The following is a 23,925-nucleotide window of genomic DNA, read 5'->3' as shown; positions in this document are numbered from 1 at the left end:
GCTTTGAACATGTAATTGGTTTTGTTTTCTCGATTGGGGGGCTGAAAAAAATGTAATGCGTATTTGCGTAATACATTTTGATCAATAAACTTTCCCTATTTAAACATGCACTATGGTGTGGCCTTTCTTTGCTCATAACTCCTTGATGTTGGTAAATACAATAAGTGAGCAATATATATAATATACATATGAGAATGCACAGCACATTATGGAGTATGCCCCTGTTGTGAAGTCCTGCCTCCATCTACTTGTCGTTTAATCACTGGACAGCTGGACAGGTTCATACAAAATATTAGATGAGGCCAATTGTCCTATACATATTTTTGACCTAGGGGTGGGATTGATTGTGAACTGGAAAGGGAAAATGCTTAGGGAGCTGAGTACGGCTGCATCGTCACTGATTTGTAGAATCATTTTTGATTCGATACAGGATCCGATTCAATTTGATTGGAATCTGGAAAGTTTTGCCTCAGTCAGAAATATTACAATTCTGATCATTTAACAGTATATATCCATAATTTCGTATCTATTAAAAGAAAGCTGACACATGTGAGACTTAATTAGAGATGTAAACAGAGAGTTATGAAACCTGCAGCTGCAGAAGCCAGCGGGAAAAAAAAAGAGGCAAACACAGCGCGGACCCGACGACGCACCAAAATCTGACTCTGACGCATCGGGTCCGCGCTCTGTGTTCACGTTTGTATGCAGAATCCGTAAACCTGCTCCCAGTTACTGTTTTAGCTGCATGGTGTTTGACGACATGTTGTGAGGTTTAACCTGAGATGCTGGCGTTTCAGGCATAATAACGTTAATTTACAAATCGACACGGGATTTTAATGAATCAATATCACTTTATTCAATTTAGCATGGATTGTAATCAGAAAGGCGATAATCAAAACCCACCCCTAATCAAGAACTTGCAAAGTAAAAACATGCTCTATGTCAGGTAGCCCTTTTGTTATTTACATTTAAAAAGAGGATTAGTGTTACTGTGCGCTGGCTGAGTCTGTTTCTTTTCTTAGAAATAGTTTCTCCTGCCCTGGAGAAAATCCACTTGCATGGAACAGAAGAGGCTGTGGAGTGCAGGAACTACACTGCAAGCTGGTAGATATGCAGGTATTCCTGGGTCCTGCAGACTATCACCTAAAAACAATAAACAAAATGATTTTCTAAACTGTAGCAATTTAATGTACGTATAGTGTCAAATACATTGTTGTAGTCTTCATTAGCTTTAATTCACATGGAAGTGTTCCTAAAGTCATATGCTGTAATGATATTTCCATTATGAAAACATGATTTTGGACATTTCAAGTTTTTCACTTCGGCAGATAAAATGAATTGAGCAAAATCAACTCAAAATATTCCCACACGCCAGAATGTCCTCTCTTCCTCGCTGGCTCCATATCTGTCAGTGGAATGATCACCTCTTCGCTCTCTGTCACCATCAACACACTCCACGAATCCCGTGGATGATTCACTTCCTTATATCCGTTTGAATCAGGTACCGAAGCAGTTACGTGCGTAATGAAGCTTCGGACGTCACTGGTCACGTGACTTTTGCCAAACGAAGCAAGCCTCGACACAGTGCTTCTGAACCAGTGTGTTGTTTTTTTCGACACACGCTCCGGAGCGTCAGCTTCAAGCGGGCCATCACTAGTCCAGCGGATAGATTCAAGCTACAAACCTATCATTAATTGGTCCTTCGAGAGCCGGAGCCCTGGAGTCGACATTCACCGAGGGGAGAAGAGGCACGCTGAAAGACTGACGTCAGCCAGGAAGTTCCTGTGGATTCGCTGTCTGTCTTTTCTCCTCGATGAATGGCGATCGGCGGGATTCGAGGCTATACTACACGCTAAGCAACACCAAGTAAGTTTAAGTCTTTGCCGCTGTGTGCAGCAAAGCACGCGGTCACTGTGTGAGGTTGCGTTGAAAGTCTTTATCACTGTGTGCGATAAAGCACGTGCGTCCGGTGAGTGTCCGGTTTTGAAATCGCCCTGGGTGTGTGTCCCGAGCGTCCCTTCATTGGGTTTTGTCGCGCGACTGGGTGAGCGTCCCACAACTGGGTCAGGGTCCCGAGCGGTCCGGTGTGAGTCCGGAGTAGGCCTATTTTGTGTTATTGTCATCTTCGTCCTCGTCTCGTCGTTGTTGTTGTTGTTGTGTGAGTGTGTGCGGAGCAGAACACGTGGTCTGTGACACCGACTGTTGTTGTTATCATGGGTTTCTAAGCAACCAAGAGTGAGTTGGAGGGAGACAGACGTTTGTGCTGGACTTTGCTCCTGGCAGCTGACACAAAATGTTAACTCTTTAGCTTGCCCTGATCGACAACAGCCTGTGTGCCAGACCATAGACGTAATTGAGGTGGATAGTTGTTAAAAGTAATCTACATTAATGAGGAGAAGTGATATAGGTAAATATTTAAACTAATGAAGTGCATAGAGGCACTTGACCTGTGAGGAAGACTGTCGTGTTATTATGAGCCATTGTTGAAATATACAGCACGCCTGTGAAAACAACTAATATGCTGCAACTACTGTGTGATGTTGCATTGCAGTTTTCTTTTCCTGAGCTGATGAGCAGGCTACACATTATCAGATCGAGAGCTGTCTGAGAACTACTCAAAGAGAGGAAAACAGAGCTATGACTCGTGTGTGTGTGTGTGTGTGTGTGTGTGTGTGTGTGTGTGTGTGTAGCATCAGCATCATGTTTTTGTTTATTTGTTTTGTTGGGTTGAAAATAATTAAATAAACGTGTGATCATGCCTATGGATCACCATGGCACATATCTCCAGCCATATGGTTTATTTATGCAGATGAAAAAGTGAGTGTGAATGTGTCTGACATCACAGTGTTTTTGTGCACTGTGCAAAAGTAATTGCCTTTGATTGTGAGTGAGAGCGGTGATTTTGCGGATCACAAGCTATTATAAAGAAAAAAAAAGAGTGAAAAAGAGACAAATTACATTGTAGACGAAGAAAAATAATCACAGGAAAAAGGTTTTTGTGTTGATCAGCCGAAAAACAACTACAATGTCATTTTCTGCTTTTAAGAAAGGATTGTTCACAAAAACACAGAGAGAGAGAGAGAGAGAGAGAGAGAGAGATGTGTGTTGATTAAGCAGTGATGATGATAATGAACATGTCTTAGTTTGTCACTTTCAGGTGAAAAGCAGACCTGTATCAATTTTCCACATGCAGCGGTCGGACGAAAATTTAAACAATAGTTGTTAAACAATAGTTTAATAATTGGAAACGTTCAAGCCAAGTTTCTGGCTGACTTATTTATAGCACGATCTGTCTCAAAACTCTCACTCTTACCTGAAGAAAAACCTGATCAGCAGCGGCAGTATCGGAGCAGAGGCTGCAGAAGCAACCTAACAAAGCACAAGAGAAGAAGAAAAGCAAACCCATCTTCCTATCTGATTGGATGAATTCCACGGAGGGGCGAGCAAGATGGCGGCGTGAAGAGGAGTTTTTGTTTGAACTCTTAGAACGAGACATTTATTTGACGTCTTTCTGGCTTTCGGGACCTTTTGGAGATCAGCGCGCTAAGCTTGCTGGATCTGAGGCCAGGTTCGGCGGCGGCAGCATGTCAACATGTTCAGAAAGGACTGAGTGACTCGGCAAGCCACATGCGGCTAGCATGCTGGCTAGCGACCATAGCTACATGAAAGAAATGGACCCTGAATGATGCGCTCAACGTGCCAGCTGTGGTCGGAAAAGCTCCATCATAAACACGCCCTGTGCAGAGGTCCAAGCCGAAGAAGGTCGGCCCCAGCGTGAGCGAGCTGATCGTGAAAGCCATGGCCGCTTTCAAGGAGCGCAACGGCGTGTCCGCGGCCGGTCTCAAGCAGGCTCTGGCTGCCGCAGGCTACGATGTGGACAAGAACAAAGCCCGTGTCAAGACCGCCTTCAAGAGCCTGGTGGCGAAGGGCACTCTGGTGCAGACCAAGGGCACCGGGGCCTCCGGATCTTTCAAGATGAACAAGGCTACTGAGACCAAAGCCAAGAAACCGGCAGGACCTGCTAGAAGTCGCCCAAGAAGGCAGCAGCAGCAGAACTTCAGCAACCGCATCAGAGGACAATAGAATGAGAGTGGTGAGAACACAAATTTTGTTATTAAATGTGGGAAATCAAAATTTGGGTTAGCAAACCTGGGGAAAAGAAAACTGACTGCTTAAGTTGGAAAATTGTGAAGGAGTCTGAAACATATACAAACATATACAGAATCACACAGAACAGGCATTAACCCTACTAACACAAACACAAGAGAGCTTATGAAGATTAGACAACATCTTCAGCATGTGAGTCTGTTTATCATCTTGTCCAAGTCACTTAGTGTGATGCAAAGACCAGTGGACTCATAGCACATTGGTTAAGAAATGATCAAATAATAGTAGAGAAATGTGTAGGAAAGGCAGAGAACATGCTCTGCTGGATATGCAGCTCCACAGACATGCATTAAACCTGCCTAAAAACACAAACACACATGCAATGAAAATTAGCTTGTTATCTTTCATCAGTGTTAAAATAGTGTCAATTTAGCAGACATCCATCCATCCATCCATCTTCATCCGCTTTGTCCGGGGCCGGGTCGCGGGGGCAGCAGCCTAAGCAAAGAGGCCCAGACCTCCCTCTCCCCAGCCACCTCCTCCAGCTTGTCCGGGGGAATACCAAGGCGTTCCCAGGCCAGCCAAGAGATATAATCTCTCCAGCGTGTCCTGGGTCTGCCCCGGGGCCTCCTCCCGGTGGGACATGCCTGGAACACCTCACCCAGGAGGCGCCCGGGGGGCATCCTTGTCAGATGCCCGAACCACCTCAGCTGGCTCCTTTCGATGTGGAGCAGCAGCTGCTCTACTCTGAGCCCCTCCCGGATGGCCGAACTTCTCACCCTATCTCTAAGGGAGAGGCCAGCCACCCTTCGGAGGAAGCTCATTTCCGCCGCTTGTATCCGCGATCTCGTTCTTTCGGTCACTACCCACAGCTCGTGGCCATAGGTGAGGGTAGGGACGTAGATCGACCGGTAAATTGAGAGCTTCGCTTTTACACTCAGCTCCCTCTTCACCACGACGGACCGGTGCAGCGTCCGCATTACTGCAGCTGCAGCCCCAATCCGTCTGTCGATCTCCGGCTCCCTTCTCCCATCACTCGCGAACAAGACCCCGAGATACTTGAACTCCTCCACTTGTGGCAGGAACTCATCCCCGACCCGGAGTGGGCACTCCACCCTTTTCCGGCTGAGAACCATGGCCTCAGATTTGGAGGTGCTGATCCTCATTCCCGCTGCTTCACACTCGGCTGCGAACCGTTCCAGTGTGAGCTGGAGGCCTTCACCCGATGAAGCCAACAGAACCACATCATCTGCAAAAATCAGAGATGAGATTCTGAGGCCACCAAAGCGAAAGCCCTCCGCCACTTGGCTACGCCTAGAAATCCTGTCCATAAAAATTATGAACAGAACCGGAGACAAAGGGCAGCCCTGGCGAGGCCCATCACCCACCGGGAACGAGTCCGACTTATTGCCGGCAATGCGAACCAAGCTCTTGCAACGGTTGTATAGGGATCGAATGGCCCGTAGCAATGGGCCAGACACCCCATATTCCCACAACACCTCCCACAGGACACCCCGAGGGACACGGTCGAATGCCTTCTCCAAGTCCACAAAACACATGTAGACTGGTTGGGCAAACTCCCATGCACCCTCAAGTATCCTGGAGAGGATAAAGAGCTGGTCCAGTGTTCCGCGACCAGGACGAAAACCGCATTGTTCCTCCTGTATCCGAGGTTCGACTAACGGACGAACTCTCCTTTCCAGCACCCTGGCATAGACTTTCCCAGGGAGGCTGAGGAGTGTGATCCCCCTGTAGTTGGAACACACCCTCCGGTCCCCTTTCTTAAAGATGGGGACCACCACCCCGGTCTACCAGTCCACAGGTACTGCCCCTGATCTCCACGCAACATTGCAGAGGCGTGTCAACCAGGACAGCCCTACAACGTCCAGAGCCTTCAGGAACTCGGGGCGGACCTCATCAACACCAGGGGCTCTGCCACCAAGGAGTTGTTTAACTGCCTCAGTGACCTCACCCCCGGAAATTGGCGGGCCATTCCCCTCATCCCCAGACTCTGCTTCCTCCTCGGAAGACGTATCAGTGGGATTAAGGAGGTCCTCGAAGTATTCCTTCCACCGCCTGACAATTTTCTCAGTCGACGTCAGCAGCGCTCCGCCAGCACTATACACAGAATTTAGCAGACACTTGTTATCAAATACTGAATTTATCCAAGAAAAAAAAATTGACTCTCTAGGTTGCAGGACAACAATTTAAACTTTTGTGGAAAAAGGAAAAAAGATCCTGGTTTGACCAACCAGAGATCAGACAATAAATTTAGTTGTTGATATAGTAAATTGGGAGAAGCTTCCTGCTTGATTGAGCAGCATAAGCAATTTACTGTATGAGGGAAATTGTCTTTTGTGATACTATTTTGAACATGCATTTCTGTTGTCCTGTCAACTTAGTGGGTTAATAGCCGATATGCAAATTATTTGATTGGTTTTTAGATTAATGAAAGGTGACTGAATTCTTGCACAGGTGACTGAATTCTAGCACGAGTGAATGGGATGTGTTGGAGTTTGTTAGAGTGTAGACTCTAAAACACTGAGTTTCCTGTTTTGATGTGCGAGTGAATCCTGTATTTAGATACACAACTCTGAATACGTCAGAACAAACGTCTTTTGTGAAGTGCATGACAGCATGTCACATGTTTTATGATGAAGGGAAAAGGAAAATTGAATAAAATAGATCTGTGGCCTAAACGAGTGAAGAGCACAGACCTGGTGATTAAACTCATAGTTATGTGGTGTGGTGTGTTGTGCAGCTGATGGTTGGTTTGGAGTGAATCTAGCTGATGATTCTTCTCCTGTTGTGAAGTTGATGAGGAGCTTGTGTCATGACTTAACAAGGCCTTTTTATTTTGATACTTTCACAGTGCACTGAGAGTTTGGTTTGATAATCTTTGTTATTTTTCATTTTTATCTTTTGAACAGGCACTGATTTTGTTTGTCTATTTCTTTTCTTTAAGCAGATCTGCACGTCAGAAATTAAAAGTGCTATTTTCTCCACATTAAAATGGGTTCTGGAGAAAGCTACTTATTTGGGACAATTATTAAATGAGTGTCCCAGCCTAAAAAAGGATTCAGCTATGTAATCCGACCTAAAGTTCCTCTTTTTCTTTTTGAGATGACGTCATTTTGCTGGAAGTGGAAACTAAATGCGACGACAAGTTCCACTATCAGCAAATAAAGAAAGAATGAATGCATGAATGAATGGAAATAAAAAAGAAAGCTGACTGACTGGTAAAAGAAGCTGTGAGAAATTGTATACATCTGCGCAGTGCTAACATTTGCATTTTCTTTTCTACAGCATTACAGTTCTTCATGTGGTTTGATCACATGATTTATACCAGGACAACTGGTTGATGTTTTTCCTATTACAGGATTTTTGGGTTTATGTGTGAGGAAAACTGTGTTTACCGGTTATGAGTGGTGATGCTGTTACATTGTGTTTTTGGGAAAATGTGACGGTTACTTTGATGATATGAATAACATATTTTCCACAGCAATGGATGGTTGATTTTATGGTGTTTTTATGGCACCTCTGGAACCCGTTGACCTGTGTCTGACCTCCGTCTGACCACAGTCAATGTGTATTGCTAATGTTTGTTTCTTTGGGAATGCTGTGGAGGATTCAGCTGAAACGGACAAGTGACATGAGTAAAACAAATGAGAGATTACGGTATTTATGGAATAGTTTATTATGGGCTCATTTGCTGGCCACTTTTGGACCCATAATAATATATGAGTGGAGTGACTTTGCTTAAGAGAAGTCACTGATTACATTAATGTTAACTGAGCACATGGGATGATCCATGTTTGAGGCGAATTATGGTAATGATAGTGATTTAATGATTTGAGAAAACCTGCACATGACACTTGTCTTGCCCGTGCTGAATGCTTATTACTCTTTTGATATAATTGTTTATAAGTGTGAAGGTTGATTTTATTTCCAGATCTTGTGTATGCAGGCTCCTGGTGGAGCCAGTTTTTAAGACGGGGATCCAGGTTTGGTGAGTTGACGCATGGTTGTCCATGCGTCAAGAGGTGGGGTCCAGAATTAATATTAAACAATGTTTACTATTATTGTTGCAGTGATTTGTGTGATTAGCTGTTTATTTACAAGTATTAAATCTATGCAAGTGGTGCATCCATGTTCAGATGAGGCTTTGATGGCCTATAAGTGAAGTTCACTGAACTAAAGAATGTGGTTTGATGATTGTTGACATGCTCTCCAAATAGAAGTCTTTCTGAAATACAGGTGCAGCAGTGAGAAGCAGAAACATTCCAGGCATAGCCCAAGCAGTGGTTGAGGTCAAAGGTCAAGCTGGTTGGGGCCCATCATGAAATCAGCTGAACTAGGAGGAAGGCAGAGAAGCTGAGTGTTTTGAGACAGATCAAGCAGGCCCAAAATCAGGACTATGCATGACGAGAAGGAGTGCCTGAGAGGATCGTCCACAAGATGGGAGCTGAGGCCCGGAGAGAGACTTCAGGAGGATCAGAAATCATCTTTAGCACAGCAGACATGACACAGAGAGCTGTGCTACTGAGCTCCAGGAGATTTTAAATAAAATGAAAGATTCAATATTGACGCTGAGGAAGACAACTAAGGTGTACGACGTGCTCTGCCTTAAACCTTCAGCAGCATTGGAACATGAAAACTCGAAGGATGAGGGAGCGTGCCAAGCTCCATCGACAGCGCAGAAGGAGTTCGAGGATGACATCATGATTCTGTGAAAAGCACAGGAACCAGAAGCTATGGTGGTGATGACAGCAGTTTCCTATGAACATCACCTAATGCTGTACCACTGTACTGTGAATACGATGATACCCCGAAGACTGCTGGGATCATAACAGCAGTAAGACAACCCTGCACCCTTTCCACAGAGGTGTTTCTCTGCAGAGCGTGGACAATTAAGGAGTCATAAATATCCCCCTCACAGAACGAAGGCTTGAATGAGGTGATGGGGGTTGGTGGAGGCCATAAAACTAGAGTGCTGAGAGGTCTGCAACTTTGGAAATAGCTGAGACCCATGTTGACAAACAAAACTAACTGGTATGTTTGAATGTTTATTCTACATACATTTGGACTCTGGTCCTATGGACAATGAAACAACTGGAAGAGACATGTATGACGCCCTGCAGAACTCAAACCACTCTGCAGAGACATGTGATTTGCACACCTGAAGGAAGCGTCACCAAGCTGAGATGTTTTTGAAAATGTTACTTTCTTGTTTTCACTATTAAATCAACAATTTCTTTGGTTGCTCGTAAGATGCAGTTTGCCATGAGATGAGCTCAATGAATGGGATAACCGCTAATACATTTGTTAAACTGTACTTTTACAGTAATTTAGGGTGATTTGACATATGCTGAGTATAAAAATGTTTGCATTGAAACTAGAGCTGGGCGATAGAACGATAACGATATGTATCGCGATATAACTTTTACTCGATAGAGAAATTAAGCTATCGCGATAGACCTCGCCGCTCTTGTCCTCTTAAAAAAAAAAAAAAAAAAAAAAGATCAGCCAATCCAAATTAAGTAGCGCAGAGCCGAACCAATCACAGCCGCAGCGTCACGTCGCGTGACTTGTAACGTACAGCACAAGTGCCAAGCCGCATGTGTGTTTGTTTGGGAAGCAGCCAGCGGGTAATGGAGGAAATGAGTGTGCCGACTAGAAAAATCAACCAAGCGTGACCGAAGAGAAAACAGATAATGGTTCCAACGCCGGAGAGATTGTCGAACGGAAGAGCCATAGAAGTTCCGTAGTGTGAAGGTATTTCGGCTATTTCAAGTCTGACAAAAAACAGAGTAGCGTGCACTGTAAATTGTGCCGAAAGCAAGTCTGGAAATACAATGAACTGGTGCATGCGTCACACTGTGCGCCACGTTATTGTTTCGGTGAAATGAATTTCTACAATACTGTTAATTCTACTCTCTGCAGTGTTTAAATGCTTACATATACACACAGTTACTGTCCCTCCACACATACGACTCGGTTCTGCTTCTATGCCCCAGCTTTGTTTACTTTTTCCCACCGAGGCTTCTAGACTTCTGATTGGCCAACATTTCTGCACGGTTAGGAATCTAGCGCCACCTGCTGTTTTGGCATGTTCATAGCAGCGTTTTCCTTCATTTCTGCCTTTATGTGTGGACGGGATTATTTTTTAAAACAGAAACGGAAAATCTCCGTTTTCAAAAATACCCGTGTACGTGTGGACGTAGCCTCAGTCTCTGACTGGAAGCGCTAATTCGTCATTCGGCTTTTGTCAGACTAAAGTAACCGTTAAAACTGTTTGAAAAGCTAAGCTATACAACAAGGAGAGATTGAGAATTTCCTTTTAGTTCTCAGTTTATTTGATATTGACAAAAGTTAGTCAGTTTTGTCTGTTCTTCTGTAACACAAACTAAGATTTATTTTTAGAATTAATATTTTGTTTCTAAGTGGAATTGACAATTTAGTAGTCTGTTTCGTTTGTTCTATTTTGAAACTTAAACGCTTTAGCGGCTGCCTTTTGTGTAGTTTGCAATATTTGCCTTTATTTATCTGAAAAAGTCTCATGTTCCTTAAGTACATCTACCCTGTTGAACTTATTATGGGAAATAAATAATATAATAAATAAATAAAAACAAGCTGCTGATTATTTCACATTTTACTTGTGAGCAACGGCACATTTAAATCTTACAAATATAGTTATTTGGCTTATATCGTGATAGATATCGTTATCGCCTGAAATGAAAAAAACATATCGTGATATGAAAAAATCTCATATCGCCCAGCTCTAATTGAAACTGTCAGACATGAGGTATTCATAACTGGGAACTTTTCTAGCATAAAGGTCAAAAACGGGGGAATGTTAGAGTTTGTATTGTTGATTGTCATTTATGCTTAGAAATATTTAACCATAGATGCTTAGAAGTATATAATCATTTGTAGATTGAAAGAATGTCTCATCCTAAGAGGTCTGTAACAACTCTGTGTGGCATGGAGAGGGGGTGAGTTCACTCCCCTACAGAGGAGAGATCGTATCTTCCTTTGCTGATTTATGGTATAGTAAACACACGTATATCTGTTTAAGTATAAGAGCCTTTTGTTTAGATAAATGAACTGCTGGACTTCCTTACTGTGTTATCTAGGATGAGGGGGGTCTACCCTCTTCCTGACCAAGGATGTTTGCTTGTGTGCTTTTATGACCCTTTGATCAGCAGTACCCCCCCCCCCCCCCCCCCCCCACACACACACACACACACAGGCAAGGTACTCTTTGTGTGAATGTAGACGTCATATGTTAATGAACCTATGCATATTCATGTAACCTCAATAAAAGGACAGTGGTACGGGAGAACGGACGAGAGCAACTGGGGTCAAGCGAAGGAACGGTGCCTGTCCGGTTCTCTCCCGTGCACGAGAAACATGAAGAAGCTTGCCTACTTGTGTCTTGCTTTGCAGTGTAATTATATTGTCTTCAACGTTCCAGCGGATAGATTCAAGCTACAAACCTATCAACAACCTAAAATAGAAATACTGATGAACTAAAAGCACAAGCAAACTGAAGTAGGAAATATAACACAAACAACATAATAATGAATAAAAAAGACTCAAAACTATTAACAAAAAACACTGTGTAAACCACCCAGGGACCATAGCGCACACATAGTTTGTGTGCTTTCGGATGTTTGTTGCATTTGAAATTACCTGCAACTTAAACATCCTTTAACTTTAACGTCCCTTTATGCTTGCTACTCTTTTGTAGCTCAAATTCAAATTTTATTTGTGACATTCACAATAATACACACAGTCCGACATGCAGTGAAATGCTTATTGCTGTGCAAGTCCCGAGAAGAAATAACTTCAATGATACTGAAAACAAACAAACAAAAAGCGACTTTAACCCCTGACTATGGTGCACGGTTTTGCCTTTTTGATCTCTTTTTATGCGACATCTCTGGTAATTAATAAACGAACAGGACTGTGTATCATGTGTTATTGTTTAGGCTTAAATCGGCTCACAGGCACGTGAATAATTCCCTAAACCTTTCTCTCCACCTTCTTCCTGTTGAGAATAGATTCTTAATGTACATCAAAGGTAAAGAGAATATAGTTTGTGATTGCTTGCAACATTATAATATTGCGGTTAATGAGTGTAAGAATACAAAATAGCAAAAAAGGCCTGGGATGGGAACAAAGAACTGAGGTACAGGGCAGAAGGACAATCAACCCCCACCCCCAGGACAGTAGCAAGAGTTACTGAGGGTGAGGAGCAGACAAAGGGCAAACGGGCACTACCTTAAAAGGAGATGGGGGTCAGGGTGTCAGCACCCTTGGCCACTGTACTAGTGTATTTCCATTGTGGGGGTGTTTACTGTAGGGGGGAGGAGACCAGAGGTTATAACTGTACTGTTGTGTGGAGTTCTTTAGATCAGCCTTTAGCATAGGACTGCATAGGAATGCAGTGTGCTGATCTCCAGATGCATCTGTAAGAATAATGGGTAATAAAAGGATTGTGTAAAACATGGAAACATCTCAGGGTGATCTCTACCAGGACCAAAAGAATCGCATAGACCGGCGTTGTCTCGACATTCCAAATGAATCTTTTTATCTACAAGCTGTGTGAGAAATTTGATTTGTTCATCATCTCCGACTCTTTCAGGAGGATTTTCAATCCTTCCAGCTGGAACCACCCACTTCACTGGAATACTAGAAAGAAGCACAGCTGTCTTACTAACATACAAAAACATGATCAGGATAAGATGGTGGATGAAAAAAAATCCTTCACTGGAAATGGGACAGGGCCGTTTCTAACTTTTTTGAGGCCCTGTGCAAGATTTTGTTTGGCCGCCCCTATTTTATAACATTATACAGGGAGGTTACAACTCTTAAAGATGATCTGTGGTGATGCATCAGCGAGGTACACTTTAAAAAGAAAAAGAGCTGGATATGTGAATCTAAAATTCAAATAAACATTTTTCATGTTCATCCAGCTATTCAGTCAATTCAGTGTCCTGCTATTTGTAGTTTAATTTTTTAAATGAGATGTTTGTTATCGTATTGCATAAGTATTCCTCACACATCAATCAGATGCTACACAGTATAATTCTACTGACGACAGGACATGGAGACGACAGACTGGAGACAAAAAGAAGAACTAACATATAAAAAGAAATCAAGAGCTATAACTAACAAACTCATGGGTACTTAACCATAATATACTCAGGAACGAGAACATAAATAATTTCTGAATTTAAAGACTATTTATGATAATCTTAAAATAAATGGAAACTTTCTTTAAATCATGGTTAAGCATTACGTTGGGTGAGTGCTGAGTATTTGTATATGTGTGCATGAGGGTGGGAATGCATGTTTGTGTCTGTGTGTGCCTGTTTGTCTGTGTCTATATGTCAGGTTGGGTCTTAGATTCCACCTTTCTGGGAACTCCCAGGCCCTCCAAAGTATGGAGGCCTATCTCCCCTCACCACACTCCCTGCCGGTGACTGATGCCCTCGGGGGTCGGTGCGTTGGTGGTTCTTGGTGTCCAGGGCTGGGTGCTCAGGTATGTACCAGCTCACTCCCGGTGGCTACTTCAGCCAAGTAGCCACCGAGAGGGCCTCTTCCAGGGCGTAGAGGCCCCTTGGGCCTCTGGGCCTGCGGCTCGGTTCACTCTAGCACGCCAGTGCAGCCCCCTCTGGCTTCTGCTCTGTGACTACTGGGTGACCACTCGTCTGAGGTTCTCCTCAGCTCTTCCCAGGAGGGTGGCACGGATGCCCCTCTGGTGGTCCTCCTTGGGCTCTCGCACTCTGGGGCCTCTGGATATCTGGAACCTGGATCTCCTCCATACCTGCTTCATGCCCTGGGGGACGGGGCTATGGCCCTCTACACCCTCTAGCAGACCGTTACATGGGGAAACCTTTTGAATACAAGCGCGCTGATCCACACAGGTGTGCACACAGGTGTTCACTGTTCATAGACATAAACTACACCTTTCTTGGCTGCTACTTCAAAGCACATTGTGCGCTGTCTGTCCTGCGTGCTGCACAACAACATTCAATATTTAGTATTTACTGCTGTTTACACTTAGCTAGATTAATGCGATGGTGTTGTGTTTAGTATGTTGCTTTGTTTTGGGTTTTTTTGCTTGTTTTCTCTTCTTTTTCTCTCAACAGTTGATCCAGGAGATTGTTTTTTCTTTCTCTTTTTAAGTTTCTCACTGTCCCTCTTCCCTTGTTTTTCTTTTCCTTCATCTTTCTTTCTCCTTTTCCTATCCCCCAGTCATATCTGTCCTGTCTGTAACAACTGAAAATAAAATAAAATAAATAATAACAACAAAGGTCGATCAAATGGACCAATACGGCAAGGCCGTGATGATCCATTTGGCAAAGTAAATCCCTTGGGTATCCTTGTTGATCTTCAGACAACAATTCTGACGGCTAAAGAACCAAATGGGACAGGCAAAAAAAAAACAAAAAACAAGAGTTACACACATGCCTATGAGAAGACCAGGGCCCGTATCCCTAAAGCTTCTGAGAATCCTCTCAGAGAGCTCCTAACTTAACCTAAAAATTCCTTGCCAGGAGTTTTAGCTTAGAAGTGATTCCAGAACATTTTCAGTGAACTCTGAGCAAGGAATGGATGGAAAATCCTATCTTAGTGAGGAGGTGTGGTTGACCCCGTTGCTAGGTATGAGTCATCATTTCAAAAGCCGTGATTGGTTGATCCTACAAGTTTGATGGAAATGAGCTTTTGGTGATAACGAGCAAAGGATGTACCCTCAAATCAATAAACATAATTATACACTCTAATCTTATGCTGACTGTAATTGTAAATAATATTTCACATTCAAGAAAATATCTGGAAAATGAATAGTAAGCTGTAGGGGTTATAGCCTAACATTAGAATCTAAAATATGTGAAAACTTAAACTCATTACACCCTGTTCAAATAATGATTTGTGTCTTATTTGCTCATATTAATATCCTAGCTGGCATATTTTGTACTTTCACTCCCATATGGACCCTGTTGAAAACAAGATGGCCTATCTCAAGGGGCTGTCCTTAATGAAGTAGAAATCACAACGTTACAAGTCCAGTGTGGTCTTAACGAGGGTAACACGGCTCAGCTTTTAGCAATGTCTGTGATTGCAGACCCAAGTCATCACTGCTGCATTGTTGCATTTTCCCGGTTGCCAAACACCTCAGGGTTGTGATTACTTTCGTCTCTGGTGTAATAGTGTTGTGGCGTCGAGTTGGTGAAGTAATTGCATCTCTAAGGAGATCCACCACAAACATGATTCCTGCACGATCCAATCTGTAGCGTCTCAATAATTCCCTGTCATCCAGTGTTTGCAGGACATCTCTCCTGCCTCTTCTGTTGGCCATTTTGTGCAGCTGCTTAGGGAACTCCTAAGCCACTAAAAGTCCTCTTCCCTGCTCTTAGCAGATCTTGCCTTAGGAGCCCTTTTAAGCGCTAGGAATCTTGAGGAATAGCTTTTATATTAACTGGGATTGTCGTGTCACTTTTAGGGGAAATTCTAAGAAAACGTCATGACTCTGAGAATTTTCTTAGAATTTGGCCGCTAGGAGCCACTTTTTGCACAAAGATTCTTTAGGGATACGGGCCCAGGTTTCTTGTTATTTGAGGTCTTCCTCAATTTAACAGTAACATGCAACACACACTGTATTCATATTGTATTTGATCTGAATGAAAAAGGTACTTTACTCACTGTTGAATATTATGTAATTGTAAATTAAATGTAAATTGTACTGAAGGTCTTTATTGTTTAAGCAATAAATTCAGTCTCTGGATAAATGAAGATTTATTGTTCAAAAAGAGTCTTACAGTACTGATACATCTGTTTAGAAAACAGGAAGTGGTGGGCTTACATTACTTAACATTTCTGGCATAAAGCAAAAATGATAGCACATCCTTTCAAGCATGAAAACAAAGAGAAAGCATCACACTAGTTAATGAAAAAGGGTAGAAGCTAATTGTTGAAGAAAAAGCTGTTCCTGTCTTCCTTTTTTCTTATAGCTTTTTATATTATATTTTTGTTTTGTTTTTTAAACATTTTTCTTATTATTCATTTATTTTTACTGAAGCTGATATGCAAATGGGAAGAAGAATGTAACCATTTGACTTTGGTCCCCTTCTTGATTTCATGTCATTGCCTGAAAAGTAAGAAAATACATGTTTGAAGTATATATGTGCGATTTTAAGCAAAGAACAAAATACAGAAACAGAAGGGAACAGGGCTGTTTTGTTTCTGTCCTTTGATCCAGTCGGAGCCTTCAAAGATGTGTGGGAAAACAAACATGAAACACAAGGAACTTTCAAAAAGTGAAAAACAACTAAAAAGAAAAACAAAATGCATAATGTGTCTCTAACTCTACATCAGTTTCTAAGACTTTTCGAAAATATTAAATTTTAAATTTAATATCAAAACAACCAACAAAAATCTGCCCTGTTGCTTGAAATGACTGTGAGACCATTGAGGCATTTGTGCACGGAAAGTTAGCGGTGAAGTCAGTGGAGAGCCAAAAACTCAAAAGCCTTTAATCAGAAGGACTTAGAGTAATTTAATTAGAAATGTAATCTTGAAGATGTGTGTGGATGTAAAATTCCAAATATTTTGCATTTAAAAAATCAAAGCATGCATGCGCATTTAATGCTCCAAACTGTAAAAACAAAAGAAAAGAAACATTTTTTTTCTCACCTCCGAGATAACCTGGAAAGCCTGTTCCACATGCTGTGATAAATGAAAACAATCATTATATTGTTATCATATATGATGACAGACTCAGAAACCAACTGCATCTGATCCAAAATATTTTTCTACTTACGTTCCGTATATATATATATTAAAGAGAGTACTGTAGAACTGATGAGAGGAAAAATGTCTCCTCCTTGTTAACAGAAAGCTTGATTCTCTATAAAAAAGACTCACTTGTATTTTTTTTCCATGAAAATCCAGAAGATGCCAAAGAGCAGAGCTGTACCAATCCCCACTACAGCAGGAATGATGATGTGATTACAATTCTCAATACCTGGAAATAGACAGAGTTGGTATTTGCTTGGGTTTTTGTTTTTGTTTTTTTGCTATTGCTTCTTTAGAATACAGACAACATTCATCTAAACATACTTTTAATAGTGATATTAACATTTTCTTAATCATGCAAAGTTAAGGGTTAAAAAATATATTGGAAGTAAACTACTGAAAGGATCTCACGTTTTACATGGAGTGTGAAAGTTTCAGGTGATTTCAGCCCTCCATTAAATTCAGCAGTGCAGGTTATCTCGCTGTTGTCATCCTTCTCCTCAGGAATAACTGTCAGGATGGACTGTGTCTCCCAGTTTCCATGTTTAATATCTTTATGATGCCCAATGACCTTTGTACTATCCAGATTCCATGTGAGTTTAGGAACATGAGCGGGGCAGGTGTGGATGACTGAACAGGTGACAGTGTAGGGCTCTCCTTGAGTGGCTGTCTTTGGTTTAATCACTGTAGGCTTTGGAGGCTCAGCTGAAAATGAAAAAGTCAGACATAAAGTAAGAGGCAAAATGATTTAACAGAAAACTGGTATAGATGTTTGAAGTCATGGAAAGTTGGTGACATACTGATCATGTTCAACTCAACGCAGTCTTCAACAAAGGAGAACTTGTCCTTGGTGGGGTCATTGTTTTCTGTTCGCACTAGTTCAACCCGGAAACAGAAAGGGCCGTTGTCATGATCTTTAACTTCAGTTATTTCTAAGGTGCAGTTGTTCTGGCCCAGATCTCCCACAAGCCTTGTTCGGCCCTTAAAGTTGTCCTTAATCAGTGTATAATCCTCATGATAGATGTTGCTTTTTTTGTCATTTTTTTCATGCCAGATTCCTCTGAGTCTGGAGGAGGGCAGGTTTCCTCCAGTATGGGAGAATGAGCATGGTACCACAACACAGGATCCAACCAGAGCGTCAATGCTTTTTACAACCGTGGCCTTCCATTCATCACTGGACACGGAGCTACAGATGACTGAAAGATAATTTTTAAAATAACAAGGAAATTATTTAATTATACACATTAAGCATAAAGAGACTGGAAATAAATAGCTGACCAGTGATGTTACCTGCAAAAAGCAGAAAGAATTCCTTCATAATTTTCTGCTTGGCCATTCTTCTCTGATGTTGGGATGTTTGATTGACACTAAAGAAATCAAAACACTACATTTTACTATGATAACCAAAGCAAACCACAGCTGTCGAAGTGGACTTTATTCAAACAGCATTAATGCCAATAGACATTTATTTAGAATTATTCATACAAATTTATATCTGACAAATACGAGCCATCATTGTAAAAAGTGATTTTCCTTGTGTGTAATGTCAATAAAGTGCTAAGTAAATAATGCCAAATAAATAATGGCATTATTTCAGTAAAAGTATCATATATGCTTATATGTATATGTGTCATTTATACAAATGGGTGAGACAGACAATACCAAAAATACAGCCACGGAACAAAAGCTTCAAGCAACACTAGAGGGCGCACCCTTCACCATCTAGACTCCAATGTAAAATTTTTATTTTATTTTTTGATATACTTTCTGAATGGAAGAAGAGAATATCAGTCTTGTGTAGATTTGAAAATTTGCAGTCTTCAACAAAGGAGAACTTGTCCTTGGTGGGGTCATTGTTTTCTGTTTGCACTAGTTCAACAGAAAGGGCCATTGTCATGATCTTTAACATCGGTTATTTCTAAGGTGCAGTTGTTCTGGCCCAGAAGTCCCACCAGCTTTGTTCGGTCCTTAAAGCTGTCCTTAATCTGTGTAGGATCCTCATGATAGATGTTTTTTTTGTGTGCCATCTTTTTCATGCCAGATTCCTCTGAGTCTGGACGTGGGCAGGTTTCCTTCAGTATGGGAGAATGAGTGTTGTGGTACCACAACATAGGATGTAACCAGAGCGTCAATGCTTTTTACAACATTGGTCTTCCATTCAGCACTGGACACGGAGCTACAGATGGCTGAAAGAAAATTAAGGGAATGGCACCGTAATAATGACTTCAATTGTAAGTTTGAAGTTAAAGTTGAAATTTTACTGAATACTGAAGGTCTTCACCGTTCAAGCAATAAACAGCAATAAATTCAGTCTCAGCACAAATGAAGATTTAATGTTCAAAAACAGGTTTACAGTATTGATACATCGGTTTAGAAATCAGGAAGTGGTGGGATTACATTGATAAATGTGCAGTTAACATTCTGGGAAACAATAGTGCAACCTTTAAAGTATGAAAACAAAGAGAAAGCATCATATTAGCTGATTAAAAAATGCTAGAGTAAACTATGAACTTCAATGATATGGAGGAGCACAGGTCACTAGAGTTATGCTATGAAAGTATTCACAATACTTTCTGTGGAGAGCCAAACACTAACACTATAAAAAACAACTCAAACATTTCTATGGCAACTAATGAACTAGTATATACTAAGATTTAACTAGACAGCGCTAAGAGAGGCACAACAATGTAAACCGTGACCATGAACTATGAACAAGAATTGTGCTGTGAGAGAGTCCAGTGAATAAGTCTCTTGCTGTCAGGGGCACCAGCCAGGGAACCCAACACTGGGTATTTTCCAGAGCAGGAACCCTATACTGCAGGGCAGTATAGGGTGGGACTTCTGGGCCAGAACAACTGCACCTTAGAAATAACCAATGTTAAAGATCATGACAATGGCCCTTTCTGTTCAACTAGTGCAAACAGAAAACAATGACCCCACCAAGGACAAGTTCTCCTTTGTTGAAGACTGCAAATTTTCAAATCTACACAAGACTTTTTACAACATTGGTCTTCCATTCAGCACTGGACACGGAGCTACAGATGGCTGAAAGAGAATTAAGGGAATGGTACCGTAATAATGACTTCTCTGCAATTTCTTATAAAGGTATACATTATTTGTAAAGCAATTGTTAACCAAGAGGTGACTCATTATGTTACTTGTAAAAAGCATACAAGTTATCATAAACTTTGTTTTGCATTCCATGTTTCTTGAGGGTCTCGCAAAACACTGCAGGATTTTTCCATGAAAAAACATACAAATAAATAAATGCATCAAAATCACTTCAATACATGGAAATTACAACACAGTTTTAGAAGTTAGACAACTTTAAAATATATTTATAATAAACAGGCATAATTAATATTCTCATATGGACTATTATATTGCCATTTATATTTTGTCTGCACTATTTGTCTCTGAAAGCAGCAAATCTCTCACTTGTCAGGTTCCCTGTATATCTACCTTTAATGTCTTTACCATCATACTGCAAGAAAAGTATCAGGGGTTCCTAAAGTCCCCAATCAATATCTCAGGCTTCATTACAGTGACTTAAAAAAATAGAGAAAAGCTCATGCAAAAGCCAGTGAATTTCTTGGCGAATTATATAAGCTACAATACTGTGCAAAAGTGTTGGGCCACCATACATTTCATGTTACCAGGAAAAAGGGAAATAAATAGTGGCTTATTGAAATATACAAACAAAAATGGAATTACAATAAGTAAGGCAAAAACAGAGTTTTATAATTGTAATAAAGTCGATATTCTGCATGACCATCTTTATTCTCCAACACAGCCTGAACTCTCTTAGGCAAACTTTCTTAAAATCTCTTTAAGTAGTTCTCAGCAATAGTTCTTCAGCATAACTTACAATAATTTATTTTGAGTGCTCCAGTAGATTTTCATAACGTACAGGCTGTGATCAGCTGACCTGCTGCTCTTTGTGGATGTATACACCTGAATTGAACCAGATGTAAGCCAATGTTTCTTTAGTTATCCTGCGTGATTTACATTTTCCACACCGACAGTATACTTTTTATACTAGACTGGCACTGTGCACCAGTCACAGACTGTTTTTTTTTCTTTCTTTTTTTTTACTTTAAATCCATCACAGTGCAGCATACTAACCTGTTTGTCCCGCATTACCTGAAGATCATTTTCATGGAATCTTTAATTGACATAGTTAGTCTAGCTTAGTTTGTTTTGCAGCAGGTTTCACAATATGAAAAACATAATGTCACATGTATACATTTGATTTAAAAACATGAGGACTTACATGTAAGCTTGAAATTTCCAGTTTATCAAATCCCACCGAGGAGTCCTTACCTTTAAGGAAACAGTCAAAACAAAGGCATGAACGGGACCATTTAACAACCAAGACAACCTAAAATACAAACACTGATACATGATATATACAAATAAACTAAAAGCACAAGCAAGCAGAACTAGTAAACATAACACAAACAACATAATAATGAGTAAACAAGACTCAAAACTCTATTAACAACAAACACTGTGGAAACGACCCTGGGACCATAGCACACACACAGTTTGTGTGTTTGCTAATGTTTGTTGGGTTGATAGAAACGTTGCATTTTAAGTTGCCTGCATTTTTAACATCCTTTAACTTTAACGTCCCTTTATGTTCGCTACTCTTTTTTAGCTCAAATTCAAATACAAATTTTATTTGTCACATACACAATCATACACAGTATGACATGCAGTGAAATGCATATTGCTGTGCAATTTCCGAAAAGACACGAGAATGAAACTAAAATTAAATATCAAGTATAAATTTAAGTTAAAAACCACAGGTGTGCAAATCAGCAGTGTGCAAACCGAAACCGCAACGAACAAGTTTAACCCCTATTGGACACGATTGTGCCTCTTTAATCTCGTTTTATGCGACATCCCCTGGTGATTAATAAACGAACAGGACGCGTATCATGTGTTACTGTTTAGGCTTAAATCGGCTCGCAGTGACGTGAAATATTCCCAAATACGCACTAAACCTTTCTCTTCATCGTTTCGCCACTTCTTCCAAACTAAACTTTTTCCTACTTTTTTTTACGTAAGAAATTTGATTGGGCAATCCAGTGTCAGTAATGAAAATGAAGAAACGGGCTGCTGCCTTTGTTCCTGGTCGGTCCATAAGCCCGAAAGTGTGCCTGTCCACCAGGAAAATGCCCGGTTTACCAGATTACCAGTCCAGCCCTGCCTCGGGCCGAGCATGGTTAAAATGTAGACTGAGAGTGTCGCCTTTCGGCTCAACTCTCGCTCCATCACGACAGACCGCTACTGATCGAGGTGGTTACTTTCAACCTAAGCACAAAACTTAAACACAGTTCATACTGTTATCTATTGTGTTGTCATTACAGTACTGTTTTACCTGCTTCTACTCAGTTGTTTGTCTCTGCAAATCTCTGACATCATCTCCGACTCTTTCGGGAGGATTTTCAAATCTTTCCAGCTGGAACCACCCACTTCACTGGAATCCTAGAAAGAAGTACAGCAGTCTTACTAACATACAAAAACATGATCAGGATAAGATGGCGGATACAAAAAATCCTTCACTGGAAATGGGACAGGGCCGTTTCTAACTTTTTTGAGGCCCTATACAAGATTCTGTTTGGCAGACTCTATTTTATAACATTAAACAGGGGGGGGGGTTACAACTCTTAAAGACATTGCTGTGGTGGTTGCTGTGGATGTTTTGGGTGAACTTGGCGTGTACATTTCCTGTTTTAAGCTGTCTGCCAAAGGGGGGCTGCATTTCATTTCAGAGTGCCAACAGTCTGCTATAACTTGAATTCAAACCCTATTTTATACTTTCAGAAAAGGCCTGTTATTGACGTTTATAACACATACACACGCACACACATATAATTACACCCTGTTGAAACTTTATCTCACCATGACAATGTAACTTCACTAAAACCTTTAAAAGAGGTATAAAAGAGAAAAATGGTGAAACTAATATGTGATATAGACTCATTACATGCAAAGCGAGGTATTTCACGCCTTTATTTGTTACAATTTCGATGATTACAGCTTACAGCTTATAAAAACCCCAAATTCAAAATCGCAGAAAATTAGAATATTACATGAACTCAACACTTCAAAGACCAAGGAACTGGTTGTGAACTTCGGGAGGTCCAGACCATGTCCACTGCCGGTTCAGATAGAGGGAGAGGAGGTGGAGGTGGTCAGCACATACAAGTACCTCGGGCTGTCGGTGGACAACAAACTGGACTGGTCATGCAACATGCAGCACCTGTATAAAAAAGGCCAAAGCAAACTGTATTTCCTCAGGAGGCTGGCTCTGCGGTTGGCATGAAGCTGGACACTCTGGTGACAGTGACAGAGAAGAGGACATTAAAGAAGCTGTTGGACATTATGGACAATGTTAGGCATCATCTGCACACGGTCATAAACAACCAGAGGAGTCTGTTTAGTGACAGGTTGCTTCTCCCAAAGTCAAGGACCAACAGACTTAAAAACTCCTTTGTCCCACACACCACTAAACTGTTTAACTCCTCGCTGGAGGGGAGAGGGAGGAGAAACAGGGGGACAGTTGAAGGCGAGAACATCTAATCTGCAGTTCCCTTTTCACTGTGCAGTATTTTTCCATATTCAACGGTGCAATAGACTCAAAATAGTTGAAATGTGCAATTCCCTGGTTATTCCTATTATCCTATTTATCACTATTATATACTCTATATTTATATATGTCTCTGTGTTTATATATGTGTATATATGATATATTTCTATATCTGCTTACATTCTTTTGCAACTTCTGTCAGTGCTGTGCTACTGGAAACAGAGGAACCCACCCAAGGGATTAATAAAGTTTTATCTAATCTAATCTAATCTAATCTAATCTAATCTAATCTAATCTCTAAATCAATAAAACAAGGATTTTAAATAGAAAAATGTCAGACCTCTGAAAAGTATAATCATACATATGTACTCAGTACTTAGTTTGGGTCCTCTTTTTAAAAAAAAAAAAGGTAA

At 41.1% G+C, this 23,925-nt stretch overlaps 1 protein-coding gene and 1 long non-coding RNA gene across 3 annotated transcripts; both read right to left on the bottom strand.

The window, feature by feature from the left end:
- Nucleotides 1–831: 831 nt before the first annotated feature.
- LOC143420943 (uncharacterized) lies at nt 832–1,653 on the bottom strand. Its single transcript, XR_013100692.1, has 2 exons — nt 1,425–1,653; nt 832–1,143 (listed from the first exon to the last, which is right to left on the bottom strand). It is a non-coding gene; the product is annotated as an uncharacterized LOC143420943 (long non-coding RNA).
- Nucleotides 1,654–15,898: 14,245 nt separating this feature from the next.
- On the bottom strand, nt 15,899–22,478 carry LOC101476900 (myelin-associated glycoprotein). 2 transcript variants are annotated; one of them, XM_076889904.1, is made up of 8 exons: nt 22,301–22,478; nt 21,188–21,237; nt 18,205–18,298; nt 17,715–18,110; nt 17,326–17,619; nt 17,044–17,143; nt 16,813–16,845; nt 15,899–16,267 (listed from the first exon to the last, which is right to left on the bottom strand). In XM_076889904.1, exons 3-8 carry the CDS (start codon nt 18,248–18,250, stop codon nt 16,261–16,263), a joined length of 876 nt encoding a protein of 291 aa, XP_076746019.1. In that variant the 5' UTR covers nt 18,251–18,298; nt 21,188–21,237; nt 22,301–22,478; the 3' UTR covers nt 15,899–16,260. The 2 variants fall into 2 exon arrangements, with proteins under 2 accessions (XP_076746019.1, XP_076746018.1); XM_076889903.1 differs by having other exon boundaries at nt 18,205–18,281; nt 22,301–22,476.
- Nucleotides 22,479–23,925: the final 1,447 nt, after the last annotated feature.

This window comes from Maylandia zebra, linkage group LG11, assembly GCF_041146795.1.
Source record: "Maylandia zebra isolate NMK-2024a linkage group LG11, Mzebra_GT3a, whole genome shotgun sequence".
In the NCBI taxonomy this organism is placed as follows: Eukaryota; Metazoa; Chordata; class Actinopteri; order Cichliformes; family Cichlidae; genus Maylandia; species Maylandia zebra.
Note: the sequence above shows the minus strand (reverse complement) of the source record. Positions and strands in the feature narration are given on the sequence as shown.